Raw genomic sequence first — 11,268 nt, forward strand, 5'->3', positions numbered from 1 at the left:
GAATTTACTCTCCATTCAATCAAATACGGACGGACAAGGTCACGTCAAGGTCACGGCAGTGCCTAACCAATCACATTGCGCAAGAAAAAAAATCAGCCAATCAGTCACGACAAAGCAAGCTTACGGAACTGAGCTCTTCACAATCATGCAAAAACTGCTCTTACTCGTTTGTGTCCTTGAAGAGTATTTTTGGCAACGACTAGTGACGCAAAAACCGATGACGTAATTTAATTACCCCAGGTCAAAGTGTGCATACATCCGTGAAAAACTTTGTAAGAAATAGCGCAAATGTGCAAAAAATTGTAATTTCAGTAGACTTTAGAGTGGCCACAGTATATCCGTGAAACACTAATTACTAAATAGTACAAAATAGTGCTAGTCAAACAATAGAAAACAATGGAATTTGCAAGAAATTGTGCTATTTAGTATTACTAAAGCTTCACGGATTTACTGTGGTCACTCTAGAAGACAATAGACCTACAAAACTTTGTACTAAAAATTTTGACATTAAATACTAAATAGTTTCACCGTATCTGTTTTAAAGAGCACTGCAGAGATTACGAGACAATTCTCTTGTAGTCTATTTGCACAGGATAGTAAATAGACCTAATCCACTGTTTTCCCATTTTAGACCACGGGTCATTCTCTACAGTATTATTTCTTTGTTTAACGTTTGTACATGAGAAGACACGAGTGCACACCATATATCCGTAAGAGAGTTACTTAACAAAATTGTACAAATTAGTGCAAAATTTTGTAGGTCTACGGTTTACTGAAGTCTACTGAACTTATACTAATTTCTTACAAACTTTTTCACGGATATATGGTATACATTCTGTACGACTCAAAGAATCTTATTCTCTAGAGAGTGACACATGGTCTGAAATTGGCAAATCTTTACGCCCAAGTGGATTTAGTCCATTGAACCAGTTTATAATCAATTTTTCAATAGCAGGGTTTTAAATTCGGAGATATTCTAGCTAATTGCTGAGCTTGTGGGACATAGCAACGGTAGCTAATGTGAGTTGGAACTATGACTCCAGCCAGCAAGGTTACCCCAACAGCAATGCAAGATTAGCTTTGCCTACTTTGCCCTACAATATCTCTAAATCGGAAGACTCTAATAATTGTAATAAAAGTTGTAGAAAAAAATTAGTCGGGACGCCACAACAAATCAAGAAAAGTGTACGAAATCACGACTTCGTAAGAAACTGAAATCAATAAATGTAGTAAATTCTTAAATGAAAGTCATTCCTTGCTGGTTAGTTTTACAATCCAAGCGTGACCTTCTTAACTTTACAATATCAGTATTATTCACTCGACTTTTTCTTTTTCTTTTTTTTCTTCTTTTTCTTTTTCTTTGATCGTTTCACGTCATCATGTGATCCACTTGGGTGTTCCCCGTCATCTTCACAATCTCCTTCATGACTTGGTAGAGTTTGCACTGCACTTTCATTAGCTGATGCTAAACTTACATCGTCTGAATTCTTGCATTCTGAGTGAGATTGGTTTTGAGTGCCACTAATTTTGTCGTCTTCTTTGTATTTGCCTTCTTTGATATTCATCTTATTCCCTTGTTCTTTTTCTGTTTCACTTTTATCTTGTGAAAGATCATCTATTTTGGTGTAGGTTTGGCTTTTGCTATGCTTGTCTTGATTTTCATCAACTTTTCTTGCATCGTCATCGTCCTCTCTTTTGTCCTTTCTTACACCATCATGGTTTTCCTTACTTCGTTCTTTGCTGCCATCTCTTGTCTTCTGACCCTCGTCATCATCCTTTCTTTTCCCATATTCATCATGTCTACCATTCTTACTTGTCTCTTGGTTTCCACTCTCGAGTTTTTGATGTTGGTCATTATCCCTTCCTTTCTCCTGTCTTTTACTTTGGCCATCAACTTTTCTTGCATCGTCATCGTCATCTCTTTTTTCCTTTCTTACACCATCATGGCTTTCCTTTCTTCGTTCTTTGCTGCCACCTCTCGTCTTCTGACCCTCGTCATCATCCTTTCTCTTTCGGTAGTTTTCATTATGTCTACTCTTCTTACTTGCCTTTTGGTTTCCGCTCTCGAGTTTTTGACGTTGGTCACTATCCCTTCCTTTCTCCTGTCTTTTACTTTGACCATCAACTTTTCTTGTATCGTCATCGTCCTCTCTTTTGTCCTTTCTTACACCATCATTTCCCTTTCTTTCAACCTCTGACCTCTCATAACCATCGTGACCATGCCGACCTGACTGGTAGGATTCTCTGTTTATCTTCACGGGAAAACTAGCAGCAGTCAGTTTTGTTTTGCTTATATGTTTTGACTCCTGTTTTTGCAGGTCTCTTCTTGCAAGATCTTTATCGTTCTCTCTACAGGTTTCTTCGTCTTGCCGTATACTTTTTCCTGCGTTAAGACCTGGAAACTCTTCCTGGTATGTCTCTTTTCCTGTACAAGAAGCTGTTTGGCTCCTTGCAAAATCGGGAATATTTGTTTGTCTTCCATTTCCTTTCTGAGAATGATATGGAGGTGCTGGTCCATATTCTCGATTGTCTTCTGTACGCAAAGGCTGTTTTGCTGACCCCGCTTGACGAAAATGTCCTTCTCTTTGAAACGATTGTCCGTGAGGCGCACTTGAATGTCTTGTTTCAGATCCAGGTCCGTTTCCAGGCCTATTACGACGGCTTGAAGACTGACCTCTTGACCAAGCTTGCTCATGACCACCAGAATTCCTTGGGTTTGCTCTTTCCTTGCCTGCTCCTTTCTTATCATCTTCATAATGGTAAATAGTTATTTGGATATCTAAATCCGAATAAATATCTTGAATCATTTTTAGCACTACATGCCACTTTAACCGGTCAAGACCACACCCTATCTTCGGCATACAGATATTTGTTACCCCATTGTCTTTGTTGTGATCCCTCATCTTTCTCAGCGAACTCCACAATGTATCGTAAGTTGGTTTCTCCCAATACTTTTCTTTAGTGACCTGGTAAATAATTAGAAATTTCAACATTTTATTGTTATCACTAAGTTGACCATGATATAAGGATTGCCGTTTATATACTTCCCCTAGGAGAACTAGGGTGGCTCTTTTCAATCTTAAGGTGGTTATTTAATGTGATGTAAAAATTTAGGGTGCTATTAATGATGTGTGAACATGTACTTTCTCCTCAGTCAGTGGTTTTCTTACTGACTTCTGTCTAGCAGGAGGTTAGGGATTTCCATCGCACATACGAATACCTCCATAATAAAAAACAAAGAATGATATAGAAACGAAAAGTGTGCCCCCACTGCTTGCTGGTTTAATCCATCATTCAAAATAAGTTAAAGAATAGCAATGCCAAACACTTTGACTATACAATGACTAGAAACATGGAAAAATTAAAGAATATGAGACTTGCAGGTAAACTGACAAACAAAAAATAAAAACGGAACTTAATAGCTGAGTCTAAAGTGTTGACAAAATATAATATGTATTACACATTTTAGGTACATTACGTGACTCACCAAGTAGTAGATAAACCTATCACCTCTTTTAAGTACAGCCAGACCCCCAGGTCTCTGACCTAAAAAAAATCCATGAAAAATCAGCCAGGCAATTTCATGGCCTTCCAGGATAAGGAAATTATGTACTGTACACTTACAGCATACAGCATGTAATAATAGTAATAACAATAATAATAATAATAATAATAATGATAATGATAATCATGATAATGACAATGATAATGATAATGATAATCATGATAATGACAATGATAATGACAATGATAATGATAATGACAATGACAATGATAATGATAATGACAATGATAATGATAATGACAATGACAATGACAATGACAATGATAATGATAATGATAATAATAATAATATCTCGCGCCCTACTAATTTGGGAGACAATTTTAATGTGTTAGGGCTATCAGACTTCAGCTCATGGTTATGTGATATATTATATAATATATAACCGGTTTTGTGATATATTATGTAACCATGAGCTGAAGGCCGATATGGTTTATTTTTACATCGGGGAGGTTTTCTGAATAACAAACTAGCAAAGTTATGCATCTTTAACAATATTTAATGTGGCAGAAGAGTTGCTTAAATTATGTGTTTTTGCAGATGAAACTTCAGGAGCCACTAAGAATGGACAACGTACAAAAGAAACGTCAGTTGAAAATTAATTTTCTCAATTGTGTTCAAAAATGTCAAAAAGTGATATATTGCCAATCACATTACCTTTACGGTAATATACTACAACAAAAACCTAGCGGCCATGGGTTCTCTGTGCTTTTACACTCCATGTTATGTCTTGATGAGCATGCATACTTTATAATTGAGACACCCACATGGGCTATTGCATGAACCTTAAATACCTCACATGTTGTTTCACTGAAATCTTATTTGGGGGCAGGGTCAGTGTATAAAGTAACATCCCTTGTGTGTACTTACACTGACCCATTGCCATGCGCAAACCCCTGTTAATTAAATGTGCAGGGAAATAGACATTAGATGCAAGGGGAATATGACATATATGTCATATTCCAATTGCATTCTAATGTCTATATTCCCCCTGCATATTTAATTAGTTCGTTAGCCCCAAATCTTCCATGAAATATTTCAAAGCCGCCCCCGTCTTTGAGATACTTGGGAATAATTTTGGCAAGGGGTTATGTGATATACTAGCTCAACCTGAGAAGAGCAATGAAAACCTGATGTAAAAATAAAATAAAATAAAGCATACTTATCATACATGATGTATACAAAATATACAATGATGATTCCCTTAGAGGACACCAATGGAAAAAGTGATGCATGCAGTACACTGTAGGTAGCATCATGTAATACACCGTTTGCAAGATTCGTTGTTAATATAGTGCCAACTATCAGAGTCCATTTTTTTTATACTCTGAGTGGGCGAGAGCGTATCACATGAACATGAACAAGTTTTGATGTTTTCACGGCAACAGGCAACAATAAGTTGTTGGCTGGCGGTAATAATACCAGAAGTGATTTTCCCAGGAATGTAATTTTTTCTAAGTTTTTGGAAATCAAAAAATCAAAAAATCAAATAACTGCTTTTTTTTCTTTGACAATTGGTATACTTGACAATTAAAACACTTATTGACATGAACCTTTTGAAAGCACTGAGTTTTGTGGTCCCTCGAACAACAATGTTTCCCTCGGCTTAGCCTCGTGAAACACGACCATCTCAGGACCATAAAACACACTGCTTCCCTCGGTCCCAGTCATGTACATGACCAAAGGAGATGTACATGTAATAAGGAAATGTGGACAATTTATTAATTAAAGCATATATATTCATGAGAATTGATGTAGAGTTATATTGCATAACAAGCTACACTCCTGCAATCTCTCGTAGCTCCTTCTAGAGATTTTGCACCCCCCAAATCTCTGAAAATGTTTTTCAAACCCCCGATTTTAATGGTAAAAATGTTTCTGGTTCCCCCTAAATTTCACCTGCGCCCCCCCTCCTCTGCCATGCATTATGAACGCAGCCTTACATTACTTTATTACATCTCTTTAATAATTTAAAGTATTTGCTATGAGCTTTTTACTATAAAAATATGCTTGGATATGAAAATCAAGACTGATTTTTTTACCTTGATTATAAAGCTCAGTAACACCACTGAATTCATTTTTGAACCTTACAGCAATCCCTTTGCCCATCTTAACATCAGCACTAATGCAGTGAGCCAGGGAGTGAGTTTTAGGACATGTAAACAAATCACCGTTGACCTCTTTTATGTTATCAGGAGATGAATGTCTTGATTCAGGGGCAGACTGAAATTATAAAAAAGTGGCAGAAGAAATTATTCTGGCAATAAATAGGTATGGAATTTGCATGATGACATTTTACTATCACTACTGTACATCATACCAAATACTTTAAGAATATCTTCTCTATAATGTAAATGGCCTGATTCTGATGACCTTTTTAGCTTGAGCATATTAATGTTTTAGGTCATTTCCTTGAGAATAAAATTCTGTCATCCATGTGTCTTCTGATATGTAACCATTAACATAGAAATTATACTGTATTCTAGTGGAATGAAAGGCTTGGAATAGTAAAACAGTATCTAACTTAAAGGGTGTATTGAATTGAATTTTTAGTTGGTACCTTAAGTGTGTTATCAGCCATATTATTGGTTTTCAATCTTTTGTTGTTTTGTTCTGTATATTGACTGCAAAAAAAAAAAAAAGAAAAAAAAAAAAAAAAGAATCAAATTATAATTTCATTCATTTAGTTAATAAAATAGCACTGAAACCGACTTGGCATTCGTTATGTCATTTTTGGAGTATCTACTTGATTCTAGAAACTGAGAAAATATTATTAGAACTTTAAATGTTCCACGAGGAACCAGAAAAGCCACTGGATAACTGTAGGCAAGATGTTTTGCATAACATAAAAATTAATCAAAATGTAATTAACAAACAGTGGCTTTTATGAGTCCTACAGATTAAGTTTTTTGTGCTTTGTGCCAACACCAGCTCAAATCTTGATTTTTGGAATAGTCCCCTTTGCAGTTAATCCTCTGCCATATTGAATATACTACTGTAACTGTTGTATATTGCAAATTAAGTGATATCTGGGTATTTATATGGCTGCTGCATATTGTTTATCTAATTCCTGTCTCTACATAAGATTTGTCATAGCATAAGCTGCATGACCACAATATTAGTGACAATAACAAGTATAGCTGTCTCTAATATAACATATTTAAAAAACATTTACAATAGAAAAAAGAAAGTTGCTATTAAGTATAGTATGTAGTTTTTAATAAATATATACAGTATATGCTTAAACAGTAGCTGGTATTTATATACAGTATGTAATATTATTATTAAATTTAATTCAGGGACAACATCCCTGTACTAGAGATGGATCTAGTAAGAACATCCAAATACAGTAAAGTCAATATTTTTTGACAAGAATGTAATCTATCATTGCCACTGTCCACAAATGCATGAAAAACCTCATAAATTAGTGTTGTTTTACCCATAAAATGTCTCTAAATTGTTTGTGCTTCCAAAAATAACTTTCATGTGGCAAAATGGCTAAGCGTGTTTACTGGCAAGATTATGAAAACTGCAAAGGAATATAGACTGAGATAAACATCAATATTTTTTGACAAAACAGTAGATGTTATGACACATAACAGTGTTTTTTTGTCTTGGTCTTCGCTATTAACATCCACAGTTATAGTTGGACATAATTGCTGGGATACCAGCTATAAAATGCCTTTGTTTTTTTTTTCTCCGCGACAAAATGACAAAGTTGTGCAATAGTTACCCAGGGGTCTTCAGGAACTTACCCAAGAGACCTTTGCGGGCATCTGCTATAGGGTTCTTGTCTATAGTCTAATTAATTATCATGTACCAGATGTCAATCAATGCCAATATGTTGTCAAGTGACTATGAGAGGGCGGAGTTAGCAGATCACGTGGCACAGGCACGCCATAATTCAAGACAGCCCAACTACAAATATTTATTTATTAATTTTGTAAAGGATTTCAAGCCAAGAAGATAGCGTGATAATTTCGAAGCGATTATTTCTAAGAATTTTCAATGAACTTCATGAGCAATAGCTTGTATTGGTTTATCTATTCATGATTCATCTACTCTATCAGTATTTTCTGCATGAGCAAGCAAAGATCGATGAGGAGAACAGGGTCACAAGCGACAGAATTATGATAAGCGATCTAGTAAACAAATATTCCACTCAGTATGACTCATAATTCTTTTGAACTTGACAATATACTGTAGTCTTATGTATATAGCCTATTTTTATGTATTTATAATATGAACTGTTTTGGCTTCAAACATTAGGAACATTATGTACATAGCAATATTTATTTTAAGTTTCTATTTGATTTAAGAAGCAAAATAAATTATTTTTTACGCACATTCCAGCTTTTGATCTTTGCCGTTCGAAGCATATATGATCTCCTTTAATTTTTCTTCAAAAAAAAAAAAGCGATTCATTAAAAAATATAGACAAATTATTAAGTGTAAAGCAATTATGAGAGAGGTTTTGAGCAAATATTAGCCTGTATTTACGTTTTAAATGAAGCATTTTGATTTTAATTAAAGCGAGTTGTGTGAATGTGCATGCTTTTGAGAGGCAACAAGCTAATTACGTATGCCAAAATCTGGATCCCTGGAACTGGAATTGGAGTTCCAGATTGAGTTTTTTGATGAGTATGGCATAAAAGCTCTGCCTGCAAATGGGTCTTAACCCTGTCGTTCGAAATTTTGCAACTTATTTTTACTTCTCCTTTAGATTCTTTGAGACTCTGATACTAGTAAACTGTCCCAACCAGGGTCTGCTTTATCATTACTTTGAGACGTCACAATACTTTATCAGTATTTTTGGAAGCTCAACCAACCAAATCCTCCATACATGTTGAAACCAGGTCCTCCAGGTATCCAGGTATCCCAGCTTACCCTAGCCTGCTGTGCAAACGTTTTTAGTGTCGGCTTGTTCCTTTCGATCCCTCCCCACAAACGTCTGCTCAAACTAGGCACACATTCCTTTCCCTTAGATTGACCAATCAGAGCACACCTCCCGAAATGCTGGAAGCTGACCTTCACCTTGGCTTACTTTGATATTGATGAAGCCTTTGGAAATGTCTGTGAAATTTAGATAAGCAATCCTAATTCGTATCAGAAAGAATCCTTAAGGTGCTTCGTCTCTGAAAAACGAGACGTTTTCGTAAATCTTCTAACAGGAACTGGAAAACTGATGATTTACTGTTTGAATCATAAAGACTGAGCTTGATGTCCAGTATTTTTTTGATAGGTTCTTTGATGTCGACGGTAGATTTGTCAAATATTCTTATCTTTTCATTTACAACTCCCTCACATGCTCACACGAACATAAAAAGCGGTTAGATTCAGCTCCTACAACTTTATTATGAGTCCTATCCATATAGGAATATATTTATAATATCCATATTTTATACGAGGATTTACGAACTTTGGACGATACGCTTTCACAGGAATTTGAATGTGGGCAGTTGTTTACATTATTTGTTGGCGTTTCTATTGGTCCGATTAAACAAAGGGAAAGGAATGTGTGGCTAGTTTGAGCAGACATTTGTGGGGAGGGAAAGGAACGAGCCGACACTAAAAACGTCTGCACAGCAGGCTAAGCTTACCCTGGAACCAGGGTCTTGTTTGACTAATTGACTAGCTCGCTTGAACAGATAATCAAACAGTCTATTGAACAAAATGTCAAATAAAACATATTGTAGGTGATACCTGCTGAACATATATATAATTATACATATATTATAAATTGTATTATACATTTTTACATATAGCTTCTATTGTATCATAGACATTAACTATTGCACAAAGTAAAGTTAAAAGAGGTATATCTGTATAAATGTACAAACTGTATACTACAACCTTTCTGCAATCAAGCGTATACATATATACATATATATATATACATATATATCAGGAGAATTAGGAAAGCAAAGGCAGGCGCAAAAAAAAAAAATGCTTTAGTGCATTTTTTATCAATTTTGAACTCTTTTGTATTACAGGGTGCATTCCTATCTTGACCCTAAATCAAAAAAAATAAATTATTCAATTGTTCTGATTTTACTTTTACCATTCACTTTTATCTAAATTGGGCTCCCTGTGCTCTATGCTTTCTAAATTTTCTACGTTTTACCCTAGGTATCCCATAATTCCCGGAGTAGTCAATCGAATAAATAGAGATTATCACATGTTAAGAACTTGATATCATTTTTATTCACAAGTTTTTCCGTATCATATCGCGAACGAGCGAGTCCTCGAGCGAGTGAGCGATATGATACGGAAAAACGAGTGAATAAAAACGATATCAAGTTCTTAACATGTAATAATTTGTTTATTACACATTTAGGCTCGATATATAACACACACAAAATGTTTTATTGTCTTAAATATCCTTAACCGACTTACACCATTTCAAAATGTTAAAGAATTATACGTTTCCAATTCAAAATCATTCAAGATATTAAAGCTTAATTAAAAATGCAAGAAGCACAAAATTCATCTTGAATTTGATAGAAATAAACACTAAATAGAGATTTATGTGATAATGTGATTGGTTCAAGTAAAATATATCGCAAGATTTGATTGGACAGTTTACCGTGAAGTGATATTGTATCACTTCACTGATATGGTTTTTATTCACGGCTTTATTTCACGGATATCGAGCTTAAATGTGTAATAAAAATTAATATCGATTTTGCCAATCGATAAATCGATAACAATCGACACCGCTGATTTGATTGATATGGATTGTATCGATCAATCGTTAAAAATCGAACTAACACTAAATTTTTGTATCGATTTTTATCGATTGATTGATTATATACCTATTGATTTTTTTCGATTTATGTCTTGAACAATTTCTATCTATGATCGTACAAGGGCCGTGTGGCTACGGATTTACACCACCGGCAATTACTCTTTCGTAACCATAGCTTGACACTAACTAGGAGTTTGTTATAGTGATCAGTGAACAGACAGCAAAAGTACTTGGATAATTAGCTGCCTGATCTACATATTATTACTTGTGAATTAATAGTTATAAAATCTATTGCACTATCATCGATATTTTCGAATACTTTCCGTGAAATAAAGCTGATTATATGATTGTACTCATTATTGGATCGAATTAAAGCTGTCAAATCTTGATCGATAAAAATCGATTAAATCGATAAAAATCGAACTCACACCAATTTTTTTTAATCGATTTTAAACGATTTCCCATAAAAATCGATACAAATCAGCTGATTTCTATCGATTTTTATCGATATCGATTTTTATCGATTGACTACTCCGGGCATAATTAAAGATGGCCGCCGTATCAGTAAAAAGGTCGCTATTCAAATTGTATCAAATTCATCATTTTCTTTCTCGTAGCATTCTACCTTTGTTTAGAAAGTATAATACATAAACTCGTTTCTAATCTTAATGCCAATTTTTTGTCTTGCTGCTGAAAAATGAAAGAAACAAATTCTCATGGCGCTAAATATAAGCTTAGCTGGAAAAGATAACTGAATAAAATTTCTCACGACTTTAAATACTTTGTTCTTACCTTGAAGTCCTCTTCATTATCCAGTTAACATTTGACGAAGTAAACGACTTTTGGCCATGAAAAAGTAGGGAAGAATTCCATGCTTTCTTGGTAAGAGAACTGCGAATTAAGAACGCATGCATCAACCCAAGAACACTGCCAACTCTACAAATGTTTTCTTGGAAAT

At 34.8% G+C, this 11,268-nt stretch overlaps 1 protein-coding gene across 1 annotated transcript; it reads right to left on the reverse strand.

Annotated features, from left to right (window-relative positions):
* Window positions 1–213: 213 nt before the first annotated feature.
* Window positions 214–11,268, reverse strand: LOC116288060 (uncharacterized). The gene is made up of 5 exons (XM_031694771.2): window positions 11,103–11,268; window positions 6,123–6,186; window positions 5,605–5,785; window positions 3,488–3,546; window positions 214–2,966 (listed from the first exon to the last, which is right to left on the reverse strand). The coding sequence occupies exons 1-5, from the start codon at window positions 11,222–11,224 to the stop codon at window positions 1,311–1,313; spliced, it is 2,082 nt and encodes a 693-aa protein (XP_031550631.2). The 5' UTR covers window positions 11,225–11,268; the 3' UTR covers window positions 214–1,310.

The sequence above is a fragment of the Actinia tenebrosa genome, unplaced genomic scaffold (assembly GCF_029948245.1).
Source record: "Actinia tenebrosa isolate PJP-AT-01 unplaced genomic scaffold, QUT_ActTen_1.0 PGA_scaffold16__25_contigs__length_10494907, whole genome shotgun sequence".
Classification (NCBI taxonomy): domain Eukaryota; kingdom Metazoa; phylum Cnidaria; class Anthozoa; order Actiniaria; family Actiniidae; genus Actinia; species Actinia tenebrosa.